Raw genomic sequence first — 22,439 nt, 5'->3', positions numbered from 1 at the left:
TACAACAGCATAAAAAAACAATTCGTGCAAATTAGGCTTGGTAGTAAAGTTATTGATTTTTGATTTTTTACTGAGAAAAGATAGAGTGCTGCCAATCTAACAAAGTCTGACTGCAGCATTCCCCATCAGCTCTATTATGTATTATATGATATATAACTGTAATGTAGTATAATGCATTTATATAGAGTATTTTATTAAAGGAACCTGCTTCATCAGTGTATTAGATGCATTTCTTGCTGGAGATGTTTAAGGAACCACTTTTCTTCTTTAATATGTAGCAACATACTGTACAATAAAATAGGCTCTTAGTAATGGATGTATGTTTAACATTTAAACTTTTTCCAGTCATATTAGCTCTCACATCTGCATGGGAACAGATGTTTTGTGCTCTTCAGCAGCTTTAAATTCATCAGGAAACCAGTCAAGAGTGACACAGTGGAACAATGGATATATTTAGGGAGGTGATGATTTGTAAGGGGGCAGTGTGGGCAAAACAATATGCTAGGGCGGTATTTTTTTGCCCATTTCTAACCTAAAAATAGGTGAGAAGCAAGTTATACAGGTTTTAGGTGGATAAATTAATGATCGTGATTTTAATATAGATTGAAATTATTCTGAATTTTATTTTGGCCAAAATTGGCTGACTTTCTGACTTTAAATCAACCTCTGACATGTCCTGAAACTTTAAGGCCTTATTTAACTGATCCTGTAATTTCTTAATTCTATAAAAAACTAGAAAAGCACTCAGAGAGTACAGACCTCCACCATCAACCCTATCTCCCAATAGTAAAGAATCCTTTAAAAAATTTCCTGGATCCACACCGTGATCCGGATCAGTTCCAAAATCTAATCAGTTCTGTCTTATGCTATTTGTGACATTTTCTGAAAATTTAATCAAAATCCGTCTATAACTTTTTGAGTTATGTTGCTAACAACTTTAAGGAAACATTGGTCAGAGAATGACTGTGGATCAATCATATTGGGCTGTTTTGGGTTTATTTTCTGTGTCCTCAGATCAGATGTCAGGCAGTGTGATTGCTCAAAGCTGTGTGCTTTGGCTCATAACAATGATTAACTAGGGGTGGAGATCAAAACTTGGGTATGTGAAAGGACAATTCTGTTTATTACCAGAGACTTAAATCATTACAGTTGTGAAGATGAGGAATGTCTGTCCATCTTGTTTTTTGTCAGAAATACATGGCTATAACACAAAATCACAACCGTTTTAACCTTTTTACTTAAGCTCTACTGAGTTTATACCACATCCGTAAAAAAAAAAAAAAAAGCAATTGTAATTTTGTCAGTCCACCAAACAGTATAAAAGGACAGTTGGGTACTGAATTGACGAGTATCAATAAGGCTAAGAAAAATGTTTACAGCATAGATGGTATGCTCTTTTACATCCTGCAAACACTGAAACAATCATTCTTTTTAGAACAGTTTGCAAAAAATCTTACCTGTCTTATTTTTGTATATATTTTTTTAAAATGATCATCACTATTAGATGTTTTTTCTGACATTTTCGGACTGAGTTTTTACATTGAAAGCTTGAAGTTAAGCAAATCAATAGATTTACTTCAGTCAGGACCACTTTAACATGCAGTTATTTAATAATGTAATAATATTACAGCCCTAATCGTAAATGTACATACCTGCTATCAATAGTGTTTCTTTGATTTTGGTAATACCAATATTGTTATCATGATTAAACACAGTGAATTGTGCAGCTCTACTCACCATATTCCTTTTAAGTACAGTGTATAAATTGCACAGATGCAAACTGCAGTATAAAAGCCTTTGTTGAATTAAAAATTCTAGAGGAATATCTCACATGTTCTTTTTGTAAGCGTATGGAATAAAATGATGGTAGGCATTCTTATTGTTTACACTTTGTTGTTGACTCTGTCTGGAAGATTTAGAGGCATGAGGGAGCAGAACGCCATGCATGCTGAGAATGCTGATGGTGGCTCAGCAGTGGTTCCACTAACAGCCATATTGACTCTTGAAAGTGCTAAACTGTATTGTCAGTTCAGCTTTTGTGATGATCAATAAAGTGAGAACTTCCCTGCTGGTGTCTTATTATAAAAGACAAAGGGGTTGAGTGACAGCAAGGAGGCTGATGGGAATGAAGAGATTCCTCCTGAACTGCTGAGGTACATCGACCTAATCCTCCGTCATCTTTCATTTATGATGACTGCAAAAAATCCTACCTTTGGAAGCTTTCAGACAGATTTTCCTTGTAGCAGTGGATGTTTTAGTGAAAGTCCGGTTTAAAAATTGATGAACCCATCAGAATGAACCAGCTGTCAATTCTAATAAATAATACAGTTACCTACTTTCTGCAACCTTACCTATTTCAATTTCACAATTACAGAAGGTCAAGGCAATTTGCAGGTGAACCTGCACTACAGCTGATAATGTAAAAATGAATTAGCAATACAGATTCTGTGTGAGTGTAGTATTTTTTAAAAAAAAGGATGCAATGCTCAGATTTCCCCTTCTGGTGAAAATGATTGAAGGATGCTCTTTGAAAGCTGACATGAACTCTGACATTGTCTCGTGTTTTATCCTAAAATGCAGTGATTTAGAGGATTAGCGCTGATGCTGCCAAGCCGTGCCAGCAAGGCCATGATATGCCATTAATGCTGCAGTGAGCACGGTCTGTCACAGCTGGAAAAAAGCTCTTATGGATAACAAATCCACACAGAGATGTATATTTTTGACCTATAATCCTTATAATCCATACATAAAAAGGCTATATTTAAATCTTGGTAACCCTTTGTCCCTGCCAGTTAAAAGGTGACACTATTTTGAGGTCCATTAAGACGTTCTGAAATGTCTGCTGCATGTGATTATTGCATAACCAATCGTAGTTTTAAGCTTTTGATGAAAATTAAAAATGCTGCTTTCACACGGTACCACACTTTTATATTAAATCACTTACATAACGCAAGAATGCTCTGTTTGAGTTTGAGAGAACACAATCAAAGCTACCACGGCTCCATGAGATGTTTGCTGCTTCTCAGAGCGAGCACACACAATGTTTCCATCAAGGACAAAAGTGCTGTTCTTCAGCCTTACGACCAAAGCAAGGGGTATAATTAGGAGCTAAATGCTGCTTTAAGTCAGAATGTGGTCTGCAAGCATTTCCAAAGGACAACCAGTCTTGTGGTTTGTGGTTTTTATCATCAAATGCAAATTGCACAGTTGAAGAGGAGTGGCACTGACTCATAGAGTTTAGAATATCCAGGAACCTCATCCGCTAAAACATTCATGTGGTGCAATATGTCAAGAGAAACATATTCATGTTTTTTTCCAGATAGCAGACGGGCCATTACAAACAAGATTCAGCAGAGTTATAATTTTCTAGATTCAGAGAAAAAGAAACATACAGTAAAAGTCTGAAAGCCCTTGGGATCAAATTTTGAAAATATGCCAACAACAAGGAAGTGAATGTTAGCCCACAGTGTAAAGAATGGCAGCTGACCAAAACAAGTACATAAAACAAACATTGGACTGTATGCCCATAATGGGGAGCTTTGCAGTCAGCAGAGTAAATATTAACTGTATATTATTTATCATCCATGTGACGAAGTGTGATCTGCAGAGGAAAGTCTCACTTAATACGACCATTTAGCTTAAAAATCTCATGGTTGGTGCCCGGATGAGCACACAGACAGAGGCACCATTGGAAATCTGAAGTGACAAAATTTAAACAGTTTGTGTTTCCAGGTCAATTAGTCAAAGAGATATAATCAGATGATTCATGCTGAGATTTAAAACTGTATATCTGTGTCTATAATTATACAGCTTCCCACCTCTCTTCACTTGTTTTAATACCAGTCTCATGTTTTTTAAATCAGGTTTCATTTATGCTCAAATTAAAACCAGTTAATTAAACCAAAATATTTACTGTGGACAGTGAAAAATGAAGAAAAATGTAAAACATTCAGGCTCATGTTTGGTTCTTGTTTGTAAAGTAATCTTCTGTGGTGCTTCCAGGGTCCCTATCTGGACATGATCGTAGAGATGATGATGATAATAATTGACATTCAGTTGTAACGTCTTTGCCTGGTGGAACAACATGTGCTCAGTACGTGATTATGGGATTTAACACTGCAATATGACAGTTTGTGCAGAACACTTCACAAGACAAACTTGTAGATTTAACCATTTATAAATATTATGAAATTTAGTTTGCCAGTAATCCACTCCTTAGAAGTATAGAAGTGAATATGAAGGCAAAAAAAAAGCTTAAGGCTAAAAGGGAAGAGGCTGGGGTGTTGGAGGTGAAGCTTTGCCAACAGCAGTGGAACGTGATTGGCATTGGTGTGGCAGGGTTTCAGTGGGAAGGAAGTCATATCTCAGTGGATTGCCTTGTCAAGGACTGAAGTGTGATTGGTTGACTTTGGCGTTTCTCTTGTGTCTTTGAACTTTCTGGAACTTTGTGAACTTCAGTTGTTGAGGTTTTGAGTTCAACATAATACACAAACTGTTGACATGACTTTATGGCAACAAAACACTTTTTTACAAGGGAAACTAGTGTTTAGTTATTTAGTGTCCTGTTTATTGAGCTGGCATTACTGTAGTTCATAGCCGAGGTTCCCAAGTTTTGCTTTGCAGGGAACCCCCATAAAGCATCAGCCTCTGGCAGGGACTGGGATAGAGATCGTTATTAGGGCCCAAGCACTGAGTGGTGCAAGAACCTATATGTATCAAAAAGTGTTTTTCTTATTTGCTGTCATCAGATGGACTTTTAAAGCCCTGAACATCTGTGAAAAAGATGTAAACTTTGCAGGTACATCTTGTGAAAATGGTGATTTTTTTAAGTGTCCAGTAGTGAGTGACCATTCAGAAAGGCCTTAATGGCTCTCACCTACAGTTTCAAAGTTAAAGCCCCCTCCTTTGACTTTGTCATAGATTTTTGATAGTTTGTGTGTAGTTTGTGCAGATGTGGTTTGGGGAGAGCTATAAAAAAGCCTCTTGGGTCAACACTCCAACTCCAACGGGACATCTGCCATTTTGAATAAATGAGCAAAATTTGGCTCTTTTTGGTCATTTTCAGGGGTCATATCTGGACAAACTGGTCCTTGGGGTTCCATCCGATCAACTTCTACTTTGGCATACAGCTAGATGAGATATGTATGACGGAATACTCTTCGGAAATTTATCCTTCGTCAAAGGGCATGTGCGTGGTGAGGCCTCAAATTTGCATAATTCATTTAGAAAAACAGGAAGTTGTTTATAACTTAGCTAGGGATGCACGCGATTAATCGGTAATATGGTTAAAATCATTTATCAAATTAGCCGGCACAGGATTTACTAGTCAGTTAATCTAATTACCTATTATTTTATATGAACACAGGCTTGAAATCCCTGTCTATAATGCTCTTTAAAATTGTAATAAACCTGCCACCACTAGAGGCTGCAGTAGCTTCAGTTAATGGCTGCTGCCTTTCTGTGGCACTTCACTGGATGTAAACATGAGAAGCTCAGCGGTGGCTAAGTTGTTGGCGTGTAGTAGGAAAACCACAGTACGACAGTTTTTTAAAGTAGTAAATGGACATAAAGTGGTATGTGGGCTGTCGAGGGTTGATCTCACATATGACTACTCACTCGAAGTGAAAAGACGCCAAATATCAAATCAGGATATTAATCTGCAAAGGGGAACGAAGGCAGGCGGTGCTAGCTTTTAATGCTAGCCACGTATATCAGGCTAGCATAACAGGCGCTGACACAATGACCCTGTTAGGAATTTGACTGTTTTCTAGGGGGGTTTCCTCTCTTTAGACTAGTTGGTTAAACAAAATGTAAATGAGCGTTTAGCCGAATAGGTAAATAGATGCTTAGGAACATCCTTAAACTCAGCTGTGGATTGTCCAGTCTGACTCCTACTGGTCAGGTATTTTGAGGGTGCTTGCCTGCAGATATTCATATGGTCATATTTGGCACAGATTAAAGTGCCCCCTAATGGTGACAGGAAATTTCAAGGTTTACAGTGCAAGCTGCTGTTTCAAGATGATTCAAGATATCTACGTTAAATTTGTATGATAAAGGTCTTAAGAAGTGGATTTAGCTGTGTGCAAAAATCAGTGACTTTAACCTCTGATTTCCATATACAGCGTGTGCGCTGAGCACTGAAGCACTGCGGGTTTGCTCCGACCAAAGGAGAGTGACCTCGCCCACTGGAAGCGAGTCTAGAGCACAGCGCCGCGGCGTGCAGTCCTGATCAGCTGGAAGAAATCCCGGGAGAACTGCGAGTTCACACAGTAATAGTATGTCAACAGCAGACTATTTTACCTTTTGGGGTTAATTTATCATCCTTTCCGGTATAAGTCCATGATATTATTGCTTCCACCATTGAGTGAGTACATTAGGAAGTTAAAAGGTTAATGTTGGCTTAAAGGATGTGTGGTTTTCTGCAAAATTCTTTGGCTAAATATCCCCAAAAGGTATCTTTTCCTCGTCAATGGCGCCATTGTAGCTCTGTGTCCAACTGTCCTCTCGGTGACCCTTTGCTCTCGCTGCAGGAGGAGACATAATGTTGATACAGTGATGATTTACGATCGAGAGTCCGTGCATTGTGTTGTATTTTGAAAGAACCGGATGTTCTACGCTTGTGACTCCCATTGTCGGAGCTTTCTGAACGACAGTGAATTTACGAGGTTTACAAGGCAGCGGCTGGTGCTGAAAATAGACCTGCGGCATATCTGAAACAAAGCAAAGCGAAATGCCGGTCCAGGCATGCGCTGCTGCCATACTGGAGCGCCGGCTATGGAAATGCTCTGATAGACTAGAGAGGGAGCGAAGTGCTCAGGAGTACGATTTGCTGGCGTTCCGTGGCGTGCACGCTGTATACGGAAATTGGGGGTTAGTCTGAGGGTGGTGAAGCTGGTTAAAAGTCACCATTTTTTCCAACAATAGATTTAAACAGTCATAACTCTGGCTTCATTGTATTTCAGACTAATTTAATTACCTCAATAACGGCCAAGACCAGAAGAGATTCATAGTTGAAATTTTGATATATTGCGTAGCACCATGATGTGGCAATAAGAAGTCACTACTTATGAGTTTTACATTACCATTCCTAAATACAATACAATACAATACATTCGGTAAAGATGCAAATATGTCATTGCACAAACTAAAGATTTACCCATAAAGGATTTGATATATATGAAAGGTTTTAAAGGTAGATAAAAGTCTGTGGACCAGAACATCTAAATTTGTCTTATATTGAGAAAAATGAAATGTCTTTTTGTCCTTCTTACATTTAGGACATTTTTCACATGAATCACTCGTGAGAATTTCTTCTGTTTGGTTTAATTTGCTCTTGAGCATTCTTTATTCTCACTGCACATGAAGATGGAGTGGCTGTCTGAATGCCAGCTGGTATTCTGGATGCCAGCCAGTGTTTGACTGAGCAAATTCAGCACCTGGACACTTAAGTGGCCCTTTGGTGCTGGAACCATTAAGCTTGCCTTTCAGCATCCCAGTCAACTCATCACTTAATCCGACAGCCTTCCCCCCGGTGCCACTATTAGACTTAAACACTTCGGCTTCCTTGTTGAATTAAAAGCCTCAATAAGTCTACACCATCCATCAATTTAAACAGACTGAGGTCAATTTTCCTTGATTTTTGTCATTACTGGTCTTTTGCTGGTCTAATTCTCCTCATGAAACAGGTTCCAGGTTGACTATTCCCATTAATAAGCCTGGATCCTATTTCATACCTTACTATCTTTTATATGTCATGTTGAAGGGAGTCAGCAAAAGGGATGAAATGATTAATCGCAGTGTGCTTAAACATCAGAAAAAAAAAAGACACTAAAGCAAACGTACTCTGGAGACCCTTTTACCTTGGATTGCTTTTTGAAGGACAGTTGCTGTTCTGTAATTCTTTAACTATACATTTTTGGATTAAACTTTTTATTTCGCTCATGCAACTGCCCCTTTACCAGATGAACTGAGCATTAATGAAAACTGTTAACACTTTTATTATAGGGCCCAGGAATGATTATAGATTAATGCAGCTTTGTTTGAGTGCTCCTCTTTAATCTGTATTCACTTGATAAGTTGAAATCATGGGAAAAAGACAGAAATGTTGTTGTCATCAAAGGAAAACATAAAAAAATATGCATTTACCGTATGTTCTCCATAGGGCCTCCATATACATTATGGACTTTTTGCCCATTTTTTTCCTGGCACCCATAGGCAACCCATCCACATTTGGGTCCTGACCCACTACATGAGAATCATTGCGTTAACTTTGTAGTATATTCAAGTTTTTGGGTGTTTTGTGCTTTCTAATGAAAGTTTACCTCTCACGCTCGGTTTTCTGGCTCTCTTATTCACTGTAGGGTATTTCAGGAAATGACTTTGGTTAACGACAACTTTCTAGGAAAAAAAGAGTGTATGGCTGTCCACAATCAGGACGGTTGGGAATGGACCAAAAATCTGCTGTCTCCACTCGATGTATGCTCAACGTCTATCAACATTTTCTTTATTTTTTGTTTCCTTTGGCGTAAAAATACTCAAAAATCAACACATGAACAGTGAAGATATTCATTTGTGGTAGCAAACTTTTGTACCTAAATTTAACTGGTGACTTAAATAATTCAGAGTAAAATTCTCCTACTGTATAGCAGCAGTATTTAGCGGCAGTGGTTTAACTCCTAAATGTAGTTCTCTCAATATTGGTCTTATGTCCTCGCAGAGAGCAGCAGTCGAATCCGTCCAGCCACAGTTTGCAGAGACAAATACAAACCTGTGGTTTATCCAAGAGGAGTTTGTATTCTAGGCACCAGTGATGAAAACACACATATTTATACGCTGTGTATTTTTCTAATTTTCATTTTGGCACATACTGGAGCATTTTCAACAAAAAGATTACTGTGTTTTGAATGAAATGCAGTAAATAAGAATGTCCATGTTTCTCCCTGTGAGAGCTGTGTTTACTTTGGAGGTTTGGAGCCAGGCCAGTGTAGGAGGAATAGTTTTAAGGAATAATCAGGGGGCACACTTATTACCCAGGATACTCTTCTTTGAATGGTAAATGATACTCCTCTGCTTCTGTATAAGCAAGACATTCCCCCAAAACTCCATTCCTGTTTTTAGTCTCTTTCCAGAGAGCTCAAAGGCTAAGATGTTTGTTGGCTTCTCTTAGAGTGTTTTTTTAATTTAAAAGTGCAGTAAATTGGCTGACATTTCATTCAACTTTGAAGAGTTTGTATAAAATGGCAAATTTTTACACAAGCTGTAACAAGTAATCCAAAATAAGCCCAAGAGCATGTTTTTTACACTTAAACTGTGAAACTGTAGAGTTGATGATACAACCATTTACCTAACAGTGATGATAATTATACATGTTTCCATTCAGACTCTGTGTTTCTGGCATTCACCTAAAGTAACACCAGCCAGTCATTCAGATGAAAATATCGTCAACGCCTCAGTGGAATATTCTAAATTGGCATAGTTGGTCGAGTAAACAGGTAGTATCTATCCTTGTTCGCCTGTGGTCTAATGTTGTTCCATCTGTGGTTGTTTGCTGTGCAAAGCCATAAACGTCTTCATTCTGTAACCTTATTCAGCCTCAGACTGGACATCCTTATTTCAGGCCTCAAACTAGTGAAAATATTGATAGATTGAGGTATCATGGTTTTTTTCTATGCAGCATCAACTCCACAATTTGTTATTTGCAGTTTAAATGCACTTGCATTAGAGACAATATACACAACATGACTGTGTCCCGTGCTCATCCCAGCATGCAGATTTAGAAGATCCTAAACTGCTCGTAGAAAGGAAACATAGAGGATTTAACAGCAGTGTAGGATATATGACTCTGCCTTATTGAATTGTGGGTTAACATCTGTATCCTCTTTATAACAGTTTTTAAGTGTAAAAAAGTAGATTTTATCTGACATTAAACCAGAGATTTAGCCTCTTGCTTATGATTTAATAAACGTGATATTGCTCAAAAGAAATCGTGCAACGTAAGTCCCATACTGAGACTGTCAAAATTGTTGAATGGTATCAAAAAGTATTAAAGCTTTGAGAAAATTACGTTCTCCAGTCCTGGAGAAGCTGCCTTTTAAGAAAGAGAGATCACACCTTTTTTGCACTGTTACATTTGCAGCATATCTCTGTAAGAAGACAATAATCAGGAGTCTGCCTATATTTTCTAGTGATCAGAAACACAAAATTATGCAAGATTAGGAGCCTAGGACATCTAGTTCTGTTGCTGTGCAAAGCCCATGTAGAGTTTGCTAAAAATCCCAAAAGAAAGCCAGGCAGGCTTTCATGTGTGTTTTACTGAGGAGAGTGGGGATGCAACTGACTACTATTCCTATAGTCGAGAATTTGCCGACCACTCAATTGAGTTGACTAGTCAAGTGGGATCCCTTGTTGGCTTTAACGGCTTAGTTTTATTTTATTTTAATTTTTTCCCGGAAAAAAAAAACACTTTCACATACTTACAAACATGTATGAACTAAAAATAAAGAGAAGAAATCAGAGTTCTTCATTCAGAAACTTATTTAATAAAACTTTATGGCTTATACTATTAAAATTTTATTTCAAGCAATATTTTTGTCTTCGCTTTTAACATAATTAGTGTTGAAGTAAGGTTGAATGATTTTCTTCAAGAAATGTAAAGCCTAATTATTGTATGTTGGTTATAGTTCGCTCCACTGTTGATAAGTAGTGAAAGAGATGGCGTGCATCACTCCCTATGTCGTGTTAACATCAGAGGTAGAAAATGGGGATGAGGGGGAAAATGCCACCGTAACGTTATATTATTGAGTTAGAGGTAAAAAGGGAAATATGTCAGCTTCTGTCTGCAGCACTGTAGTGTTACATTGATGTTAAAAGTTAAGACGACATCGCCAGTGGATGACCAACGTTTGCTAGCATTGAAAGCAAAAATGCATGGTGTGCTCCCGTGATATGTAAGGTATGCTTTACATATTTTACAAGCAATCCTTCTTTTTGAACTGTCGATAGTGAAATATCCCCAGACTTTCGCAGTTTTGCGGCGCACAGATGTTGCATCAGTTGCCGCTATTTCTCTGTTTTTTTCTTTTCCTGTGGATCACTGTTAAGCATGTGCAACTCTCGACAGAGATATTATGAATGACAGATGGCTCACTGCCAAACAGTATAACTTGTTGGCAATGGAAACCATCATTGATTATTATTGTCAACAGCGACGGATTGTTTCATCCTAGAGGAGAGGATTCCGTTTAGCAATAATCCCAGAGCAGTGGAGGGCTGCAGTGATGCTTGTCCTTCTTGAACTTTGTCCATTTCCATGCAGGATCTCTGGAGGTCAGTCAAAGTGGCAATCAGATTCTTGGTCACCTCTCTTATTAAGGTCCCTCTCCCCTGTTTTCTCAGTTAAGCCGACTGACCAGCTCTTGGGAGAGTCCTGTTGTGCCAAACATCTTCCATTCGAGAATTATAGAGGCCACTGTGCTCTTGGGAACCTTCAGTGCAGCAGATCTCTGCCTTGTAACAATCCTGTCTCTGAGATCTGCAGGCAGTTCATTTGACCTCATGTCTTGGTTTTTGCTCTAATACACACTATGAGTTGTGAGGCGTTCTACAGAGAGATGTGTGCTTTTCCAAATGGACTCCAATCAAGGTGTAGAAACAGCTCGGCAAAGATTGGGAAGCACCTGAGCTAAATTTCAAGTGTTACTGCAAAGGGCCTGAATACTCATGGTGATGAGATATTTCAGTTTTTCATTTTTTATTTTGTAAAGAATTCTGTTTTCACTGTATGTTTTTTTTTCTTTTTTTTCAATTGTAGCATGGCTACAACATAGCAAAATTGAAAAAAAAAGAAGGGGGTCTGAGTACTTTCTGAATGGACTTTGTATCTGTTTAATATTGGCACTGGCTACAATGATTTAGTAAGTAGGCATATCGGATATTTGCAAAAAGCCAATTTTATACATCCCTAATTTTTGCTTTAAAATGGCATAAAATGTAGGCATCACAGTTTCCGTGACCCAATAAATGAGGATGAAAACTGTGTTTAAAACACTCCTAAAACAGCTGCCTGAACCTTGGTTGTCAGCTACCCTGTACACCTTAAGTCTTTAGAAATAGAATCAAATAAAGCATTTAGAAGCTTAAGAAATAAAGCATGAAAGTGTTGCTTGTGATCTTCTGATCTTGCTTGAAGTTTAGGGAAATTACTGTGTCATTTAGTTCTGATGTAATGGTATGAACCAGTCTAGTATAGCGAGCCCAGCTGTTGTTTTTAACTCTTTATTAGGATGGTATTATGTCATCTGCTGTGGAGGAAGTTTGGTCATTTTACAGTGGTATTTTACCTTGTTTTTGCATAGCTTGCATATTGCATGACTCATGCTTAACTCTTTCTGGTATTAAAATAAACCGTAAACAATCCAATATCTTTGATTTCAGTCTTTGTGGCAGCAGATGAATTTCTCATCCGTGCTTGTTTATTTTGATCTGAAGCATTTGCTCCATCATGCAGTTTGGCGCCTGCTGCCACCAGGTGGATTTACTGTAGCATCAATAGCATCTGCAGCCATATCCATTCTGTAACATCTGTATCAATTCAAGTATTGGCAAGGAGAATGTGAGAGTATCCATTTTGATTTTTCAAGTACAGGCCTATTAAAAAGGTAGACTGCTTTTTTCTCTTGACTTGACCAGCTTCCACCTTAAAACGCTGCGTACAGATGGAACATATAAAGATGTTACTCCAGCAGGGTCCTGCCTGCTTCTTAATTCTTACTCTCGCACTGAATACAAAAAGAAAATCTTGATGCCTATACTTTGTACCCTGTGGTAAGATTTGGAATGCAGGAGTATGACAGTTAAAGACTGTTTTAAATGATAAATAGTCCTTAAACACTTAAGATAGGAAAATCAATAGTTTTTGCACAGTACCACTCTTTTTTGTTTTGTTTTTTTAAGCAACAAACTGAAAGCAGTCCATGGCTAGTGTCTTAGAGCTGACTTTTTGTCTGTGGAATTGATATGATAATCACAGCTCACTGGATGTCAAATAAAACCATACAAGAACATTTATGTGCTTTTTAAAGACGTTTTCATTGTCTCTTGTGAATACTACATTTTATCTTTAATATCTAACATGTTCAAATTCAAGGGCAATTTTGTATTGTGTAAGTCAGTGGTTCTCAACTTGTGGGTTGGGACTAAGCAGTGGGTCATAGAGCCATTTTCAGTGGGGCTGCATGTGTGCCTAAAAAAACAAAAATTAAAACGAAGGGATGCCGGTGGCCTAGAGGTTAGTTGTCATGCCTCATGTACAGAGTTTATGATCCTTGGAGTGGGTAACCCAGCTTAGAGTCTGACCGGTAGCTGCTCACATCTTTTCCCTCTTTCTCTGTCCCTGATTTTCTGATACCATCCATGGTCCTGCCTATTGAAATAGGGGGATGAAAAGACAAAAAAACGTCTGTGAAGGTTTCTAAAACATATTTGAGTAGTTTTGCCGTATATTTACAACTGTTTCAGGTGTGAAAGTGAACTACTTTTCATTATTTACTTTGCAGATGGTTGTTCTTCTGGTCAATAAAATATTCTACCTAAGGACTTTATGTTTGCCCAGAAGGCAATAACGGTGTTATTGCTTTTGAACTTTCTTATTACATCTAGAAGTTTATCTAGTTGTAATGCCCTCCTTTTCTGTGGAGAAAATCTTTTTTTAGTATTTCCATCTCTGTTTTTCATACTGAAAGCTACAATGAGAAAAGAATTTTGAGCAGAAGTAAGTTTAACTTAACTGGATCTGTGATATCAACAAAGAAGTTTCATGCTATAGCATTACATAAATGCATCTAGTTTTGAGGTCAGTTTATATTTTTACAAACACAAGACATAACATTTTTTTTCCTGAACAAGAATATTTTACATTCATCCACATAACAAAACCTGATCTTGTGATCTTAACTCTGTTCCATTCTGTATTTCAAAACACAAAATTTTACAATTTCAATTTACTGTCAGCATCCACTCTGGTGCTTTGTGGGCACATTTTCTCCCCCTACTGTGGGCTAACTTGCTAGTTAGAGAGAAAAAATGATTGTAAGAAAGGTGCAATCTTCTCTCGTTTTTAAATCTTTTATCTTATTTTTTATGCTATGTATGTTATTTAATGTGAATGTGGATATGAAAGTGAGTGTGTATGTAGTGTAGTGTGTATTTATTTTTATCTATCCAGGGTGCACGGAAAAATCTCATACTTTTTTTGTACAATGACAATAAAGGTTGAATTGAATTGAATTGAATTAAATTAAAAAATGTTGAGTATTTTCAAAGACAGGAGAGGAAAAGCGTTGCTGTGTTCCTCCTTGTTCAGCATGTTCCATATCCAAGTTTAATGGAGCGTTGCATTTTAAGGCTTTCTGACTGATCGCACCCTGAATAGAAGATGAACATGCATACAGAGAAATTCCTCATTTCCTGTCAATATGAGGATTGCCCAGACTTTGTCTCAGACCAGCTGATAGATCCTCCAACCCCCAAGGGTTGCAGAGGGCTTAGAAAGGGTGCCGTGCCAACATTATTTGACTGGAATATAGATTTTACACTGTATTTCCTAAACTCCATAATTGCATTTCATGTATTCTTTTCTACAGTTGGTAAAACAGACATGCCTGTACATTAAACCGACATTGACAGAAATAATGCTATAAGTTAAACAACCCCCCCCCCCTTTTTTTTTTCTCTTTTCCCTACATTTTTTTTGTTCCTTGATGCCATATGGCAGAATGCTTAAGTGTGTTTAGACATGTTTAAATGTCGCCTGTTGTATTGTACTGCTGGGATTCCTTTACTTGTGCTTCTGATGGGTTGTTGTTGTTTTTGATGTTCAAAACTTTTGCACCATGAATGAAGCTATCCACTGAGTTAGTCACATCCCACCTGTGTTTTAAAGAGATTAATTTGTAAAAAGCCAGTCTCTCTGTATAAAGGAGCACTTCCTGGTGATGAGTTTGACTCTCATTCTTACATACAGACTGTAGCCTTCTTTGATAAGCTCAATTGTAAGGTGAAATGAAGGAAGTGTACAATGTCCAAATGCATCTATTACTGATACAATAGCTGCTTTTCATAATAGTATAATAGAAATGTTTAAAACAAAGACTAGTTTTGTTTGATCTACACAATAAAATAAGGATGCTTTTACTTGGGAGTTTTATGTATTACATACAAAAAATAACTTACTAGTTTTGCTTAATCTACTGAATCAAATTAAGTTCACTTTACTTAGATTTTCTCCCACATACAGAAACAAGTGAGTTGTTTGTCCAAGGGATGTGGTCTTGTTCCAGATTGTGCAAAAAATGCCTTCATTTTTTTTAATAGTTGTCATAGTAGAAGGTTGAATTTGAATTTCAGATTTTTTTTATCAATCAAGTCCAGTTTGCACTGAAAATCATCAATAAATTGCATATATAGTGTAACCAATCATGGAGGCAATTTCACCTGTTAGCTCTAAGATTCTTTTATTTTCTTCCCTCCCTTGCTTTTGTGCCCACCCTGGCTCTTTGTAATGTGATCCCTCTCACTGAGTAGACCAGCCTACACTGTTTGAGCAGGATTTGGTTTCTTTGTATCCACTTGTGTAAATTCTGTTTAAAACAGGCAAGCATAAGTACAGCTGATTGAGCAAATGTCTGTTTTTAATTTGTTCTGTTTGCTCTACGTCACTGAGGCAAGAAGAAAAGACCAGAGAGGATTTTTAATGGTACTTGAGGCTACTCTGTATGAATTACATGTTAGGGCTTCATTGTGAGGATGCTTTGCATCCTGCTACAATATACACCATAAAAACTCTAGATGAGATGAAAAAAACCTGTTTTTATATTGTAGTTCATGTTTATGATTTCATTTCCACTTCCTTTTTCTAGCTTAAGTATAACAGAAGTCGATATGACCACAGTATAAATCCACAGGCAGACAGTGAGCCAGACACTGTGACCTATTAGAACAGAAACATTCACCTCATTCATATTTGTAATGTGTCATGAAGACAAGGAAAATGTTGAGAATAAAAGAAACAACAAGTGAATCAAATACTGAAAGGTGGAGTTAAAAAACAAGGTATTTGAAAACCTTTTAGTTTCTTGACAGGGTGAAAATCGAAATAAAGAGTGTGTACGGCTGTGGTGGAGAACACTGTTGTGGTGAGGCACAACTTAAACTGACCTTCAAGATAAAGGGCAGGCTGTCATAGATCCAAGACCCCCCAGTTTCTTTCGCATTCTGAGAAAATGACTTTGGGTAAGACTGACAATTATTTCACCAACAGAACTGGAATCAGACAGTGCTGTCCACAGCTCTATGGTTGGGGATGTACAGGATAGTGAAGCAGCTATGGGAAGGACTTTGTTTTGTGATTGAAAAAGTGTTTACCCTTCAGTGAATGTCGGTAAAAAGGTTCTGTAAAGGTTTATGTTGAAGATTGAAGGCATGCATGAACTTCAATATCGGGCTTTATACTAGGCCCAATATTGTTTATTCCAGGTAGCGATATCATTCTCAGGGTATTAGAAATATTTTTAGTCGCTCAGAACAGTTGTTTTAAAGTGTGAGGCACACCTCTCATGGGGGGCTAGAAGACTTCAGGGGAGGCACAGCATGGGAAAACATAAACCAAGCTGACTCTGGGAATGACTGAGGGGAATGGTAACCCTGCCAAGTTAATGGATTCACCAGATTCCACGTCTGTCATCAAGTGTATCTGTCTTGCTAAACTTCAGACCAATCAGCATCATTTCAGGAGAATGATTTGGTAGCAACAAGTAGGGTTTAGTTGTAAACAATGGCTGGTGCCAGAGAGGTGATTAGCTTGGATAGCTAGCAGTTTTATCACAACTGGACAGTATTTCTGGAACCTCACTGAAAGTGCTCTTCTTCTGACTGACTTAAGCCAGAGTTTGACTTACCAACTGAGTGATAGTGAGCAACGATCATGTTATGTAATTATTCACTGAGCCTGTGCATGCCCACTTTTCCAAATGCATTGTCTCTCTGATCGGCCTGTAATGATTGTGACAGACTAAACATTTGCCCAGTCATTTAAATTGTAATGAGGAAAAGCCCTTCCTTTCTGATAATCTGGATGGATTACTCTGCCTATATTGATAGTGGGGAGGTAGACACACTACGCTGACATTTGATACGGGAAAGGGAGAGAGAGCACTGAGCTGTCTGTTGGTGAGTTTGAACAGGTTGTTTGTACTATTAGTATTCTTTTAAGGTTACATAGGGGCCACCAGAGTAGAATTTTAGCACTGACTTGTAGGGCTGAATGATTTGGGAAAATAATCTAATTGTGATTTTTTTCCTCAGTATTGCAATTGTGATTTGATTTGTGATTATTACTTAACTTCCTTATATTGTGTTTTTTAACCAACAAACACAAGCATGAATCAGTCTATATTATAACCAGCACAATATTATCTAAAACTAGAGCTGAACGATTCTGAAAAATATCTAATTGTGATGATTTTGACTCATATTGCAAATTGGATAGGAATTGATATATTGAAGGGAGTCATTATTATTATGTCATTCTTATATTCAATAAGAAAAACATGCAAAAAAGTATGATTTTTGTAGACTGTTCTAAAAAAATGCCTATGGATGATTGCATGATATGTAATGCATAACATCTCTGCTGCAAGGAAAAAAGTTTTAAACTGCTATTTGACACAAATTTCAGGTTAAATAAATATTGCATCTTCTGCGATTTGAAAATTGCAGCAGGCCACATTGCAATTTAATCTAATTTGACTCTCCCTGTATTTCAAGTATGAGTCACTATGGAGGAGATCGATGAATGGAATGGTAGTCATACATCCTTGAGAAGTCAACTAACTTGATTTTGTAAAAGTTCATCTAATTGTGTGACGCCTGTTCCTGAGAAATTGAGGCTTTTTTTAAAAAAATTTTTAATTTTTTATTTTTTTTTTTGCTATCTCTCCACCCATTCATCCACCTTGGCCATTCCTGTGAGCCTTATATCCCAGTATTTTTTTCAGGATTTTTCTTAAAATGTTTAACATACATTGCATTAGTGAAAACAGAGTTTTAGAAAATTTTGCAAATTTATTAAAAAAAACTGAAAGCTTCCTTGGCTTTTATTTGGAGTTTTTTACAGATTCCAAGCAGGCTTTCATGTGTTGTACACTGAGGAGAGCCACTCTGCCATAATCCCAGATCGGTGCAGGGCTGCAGACGTGGTTGTCTTTCTAGAACTTTGTCCCATCTCCACAAAAGAGCTCTAGAAGGCAGCCAGAGTCAACAGTCGGACAGCCAGTTTTTGGAAGGGTCCTGGTTTTGTCAAATTTCTTCCATTTAAGAATTATGGAAGCCACTATGCTATCAGGAACCTTCAGTGCAGCAGAACCTTTTTTATAGATCCATGCCTTACCCACATTCATCATGTTGTTCTGATTACAAAATCTCACTGCTTTTTTTGTTTGATAATCTAGGTCAGCATCCACCTTGAACACACGGGACATCAACACTTATTTTTTTGTCTTGTCTTCTCAGGTCTATGCTGATGACGTGCTCACTAAGGAGGAACAGATCGGCCTGCTGTTCAGAGCCAAACAGAAGTGTGAGGAGAACATCAAGTCCAAGCATAAAATTCCTGGTGAGTTAACAAAAAAGGATGTAAGGATGTTAATATACTAGGGGTTTTTGTGACACGATAAACGGTTGTGACCCTCAACCTATCCCATATTTTGCGAGACCAGGAAGTGGCTCTGTCGTTATGCAGTGCAAATGAAGTGGATAAAGGACAGAGACTTTTGTATGGCAGGTTCAGCTGTCAGATCATAGCAGATAAGACTATTAAGATAAGACAGTTATTTTCTCTTATCTTCTCAGTTATTTTCTCTTATCTTCTCAACATGAACTGAGTTACTAGGAGTTCGTAGAGTCTTAAATACTGGCCGAGCTCTCCGCCAATGCAGAGCCGCCCCCGTAGCCATGCTGGGTTGTTTACAGTGGAGATGCTCAGACAACTCTGCAAGCAGGGATGGACTGGCAATCTGGTGTAGCAGGCATTTTCCCAGGGCGGCGACCCACTTTGGGGCTGGTATGATTTCATTATTTATTTGAGCTATGCACCGGCCCCATAGCAGCACTATCCCTTTATCATGACAGTTGTCTGGTCCGATCACGTCTCCTAAAACTCCGTTTACCTACAGGTAGGATGGTATATCAGAGCCAACAACTCAAGATTTCATGAGTTTGAAAATACAAGTTTACATGAATAAAGCACACAATTTTTGAGTTAAGAAAACACAAATTTGAAGAACTAAAAGTTAGAATGAGATTATTAAATCTTAAAATTTTTAGGAACCAAACTTAGAATTTAAAGTCATTCATTTACGAGGGGAAAAAAACCAAATTTTTGGTTTAAAAGTTGCAAATTTACAAGATTGAAGTCTAAAGATTTTAAAGTAAAAAATAGCCTATTGTAGGGAAGAATATCATATCAGCTGAAGCCCTTTGCCTTGCACAAGAACTACAGTTGAGAGCCTAATCAAATCAAACATATTGCACTGTAAAATTGAAGGGGTTGAAAATAATCGAAACGTGTCATAACTGATCATGTAAAAGGATTTCTGGCATGTTGGATATTTTGGTCGTACGACTCCAGACACCTCACAGTGAGAGCAGAAATGCAAGTGGAATAAACAACTTCAGGGGATCAACCCCCCTTCTTTGTTCTCTAACTTTGGGGGATTGTTTCCTTTGTAAAATGTCAGACAGCATCCTAAATTACCATGACTTTCTAATGCACCCCCGCTTTGATAAAGGAAATAAATGAGCAGGAAATATTCCTACTCACAGACCGACAGCTGACACGGATGGTAACGAAGTTTGTGTGTGTGGGATAGAGAGAGATAGTGGGAGAGAGAGAATATGACTGGAAACACTTCAGGCTCATTGCGTGAGACTTTTTAAAAAGGAAACTCTCTGGGTTTCTGCCACAGTCTGTCTTGATTTCACTCGCACGGTGTGAGCACTCAGTTCATGCACGGCTGTCGGATCGTACAGTGTGAGCGTACAACTCGTGCGCAATGGTTGTGGGTTGGAAACGATTCAGTCACACAGTATGAGATGACATTCTGGTACGACTGTCATGAAATTATTCAAATACAATGACAAAAAAAAAAATTAAAGTAATCAAGTTCACTTGAGACTAAAAATGTGTTCTATTAACTCATAAAAAGAGAGCTGAAATAGCTATGTTTGGATTTTTAACACAACTCATTTTTTATCAAACCTTTTATCTTTCAGTCTTACAGAGAAGTACGAAATACGTGTGATTTTAGCCTAGAATCATCATATTATATTGATAAGGGGAGTTTGAAAACATATTGGCATAAACTGGGGCTACAGAACGAAAGAACACACTGACCGCATCCAGTTGAATTTGATCAAACCAGTATTTTCAGTTTCTTTTCTCATAAATGTATGACTTTTAGGTTATAGATTTTTGAGTTTAAATGTCAAAAGTTACAACTTTCTGAGCCAAATTTTTCAATTTTTATTTATTTATTGTGAATTTGCTATTTTTTTTAATTAAAAATTCTGAGTTTGATGTCTTGTAAATTTATTACAAAATAAAGTTAATTTTTTTTTTTTTTTTTAAATTTTACTTGAAAATGTAATTTAAATCACTGGAAAAAATATATGAAGTTGCACTGGTCTGTCAAACATGCTTTATTTTGTTCTGTGTTGTTTGCATGTCTGTCGGCTGTGTATCTCTGAAGTATCAGCTGATTTCTTGTGATCTCTTGTGAGCTAGCCACCTCCTACAGTCTTTTCTTGTATGAACCAAAAACCAGAATTCACAGGTTTAAATTCAAAAGCAAGATTATGAAGTAAGAGAGACAGCTGTTAGAACATGTCATTGCCATGCTGGTCTGCATTGCTCTGTAGGTAATGTTTTCAGCAGTGGCCTCTAATGTACAGATACATAAATACATACTGAATTTAGCTGAATGTCAATGAGCCAGGTGGCATGCAGCAGGTGATGGTTATGGTGTTGCTTGTGGTATGACGGGCCTCAGCATTTTATGCTGGTATGTTGATGGCTCCAGTCTATGGTGCACAGAGAAGTTTTAACATAAAAAATTGTCATCTAAAGTGTAGCCTATCCTCTTAACTTCACAGTAAGTGTTTCAAGAAGATGCTGAAGTAAAATATTAGGAGACTAATGCCTCTTAGCTATTTCAGGAACACTGCTCAAGCCATATCTAACCAACTTTACTATTGAAGTGAGTCATCCTCACAATACAACAAATGTCCCCCCAAATGGCAGTCTATTCAAGCAGCATGGTTTAAGTGTTCTCCTTTTGCTTTGATATGACTTGGTCTGACCTGCGTCGGTGCTGCGCTCAACCTCACAACTTCCCTTTCATCCACCTGCAGGCTGCAATTGAAGGACTTAAAAATACTTTCATCACTCTTCAAATAACTAAACATAAATAAATCTGTGAGGACGTTAAAGGTTGAGGCCTTGACACCAAACATGAACACATGTTCTGCGGCAGTAAACATTTCAGAGCATTAAAAACGCAGATGGTGCAATATTTTTTTAACCCAAAATGTTTGTAAATATACCAGTTGATTTTTTTAGAATGGTTTAATAGAAAATTTGAGTTTGCAGAATGAGTGAAAACAATTGCAGTTGGATATTTTGTCAGAATCATTAAGCCCTGGTTTAATTTTCTAATATAGAATAACTCATTGCTTATGTTTGTTGAAAACTACATAAGATGAGGAATTTAAAGAATAATTCCATATTAAAATGCAGTATTGGGTAAAAAAGATTGCAGTTGGATTATTTTCTCAAATTCCTCAGCTTCATGTCACAGTATTAATAAATCAATTACAGTGACAATGGTTGACATACCTTACACATCATTGAATGAATGTTGTATAGATATCAGATAAAATCCATAAGGCTGCCCATTGTAATTTATCTTTGACAAAAGTTCCTTTAGCATTAAGAAAGGGAACAGATAATGTGCAACTGTGAGATCTGATTTGTTATTGCAACATCAAGGCCAGGCTTTATTCACCTTAATAAGCTTTCTAAATAGTAGGATTTCTCTTTCACTTACACTTTGAAAAGATCTCTGTCAAGGAAAGAGAGAAACATTAACCACCGCCAATGTTTTTTTTTTTTTTTTTTTTCTGCCAATGTGTTTAGACAATGTGTTTGTCTATTCAGGGATGTCCCTGGTGAGCTGCAGCTGGAGAGAAAACATTCCGTAAGGAATGCAATAATCCTCCAGGAGTGAATCTTAAGCACACAGGTCTGATATACGTGCACAAGGCCAGCGGATGCCAATAAGATGTTGGTGGAGTAGTGATGGAGGAAGACATCAATCACAGTTAAGTGA

General features: G+C 37.5%; 1 protein-coding gene across 1 annotated transcript in view; it reads left to right on the top strand.

Moving 5' to 3' along the window:
- pth1r (parathyroid hormone 1 receptor) overlaps window positions 1-22,439 on the top strand; it is a 108,140-nt gene that overhangs the window by 23,499 nt on the left and 62,202 nt on the right. Inside the window, exon 3 of the mRNA XM_041803570.1 lies at window positions 18,565-18,667. Coding sequence (XP_041659504.1) covers window positions 18,565-18,667 — 103 coding nt within the window. The remainder of the gene's footprint in view (window positions 1-18,564; window positions 18,668-22,439) is intronic.

The sequence above is a fragment of the Cheilinus undulatus genome, linkage group 13 (assembly GCF_018320785.1).
Source record: "Cheilinus undulatus linkage group 13, ASM1832078v1, whole genome shotgun sequence".
Taxonomy (NCBI): Eukaryota; Metazoa; Chordata; class Actinopteri; order Labriformes; family Labridae; genus Cheilinus; species Cheilinus undulatus.
The sequence above is the reverse complement of the archived record's forward strand: the minus strand, read 5'-3'. Positions and strand labels throughout refer to the sequence as shown.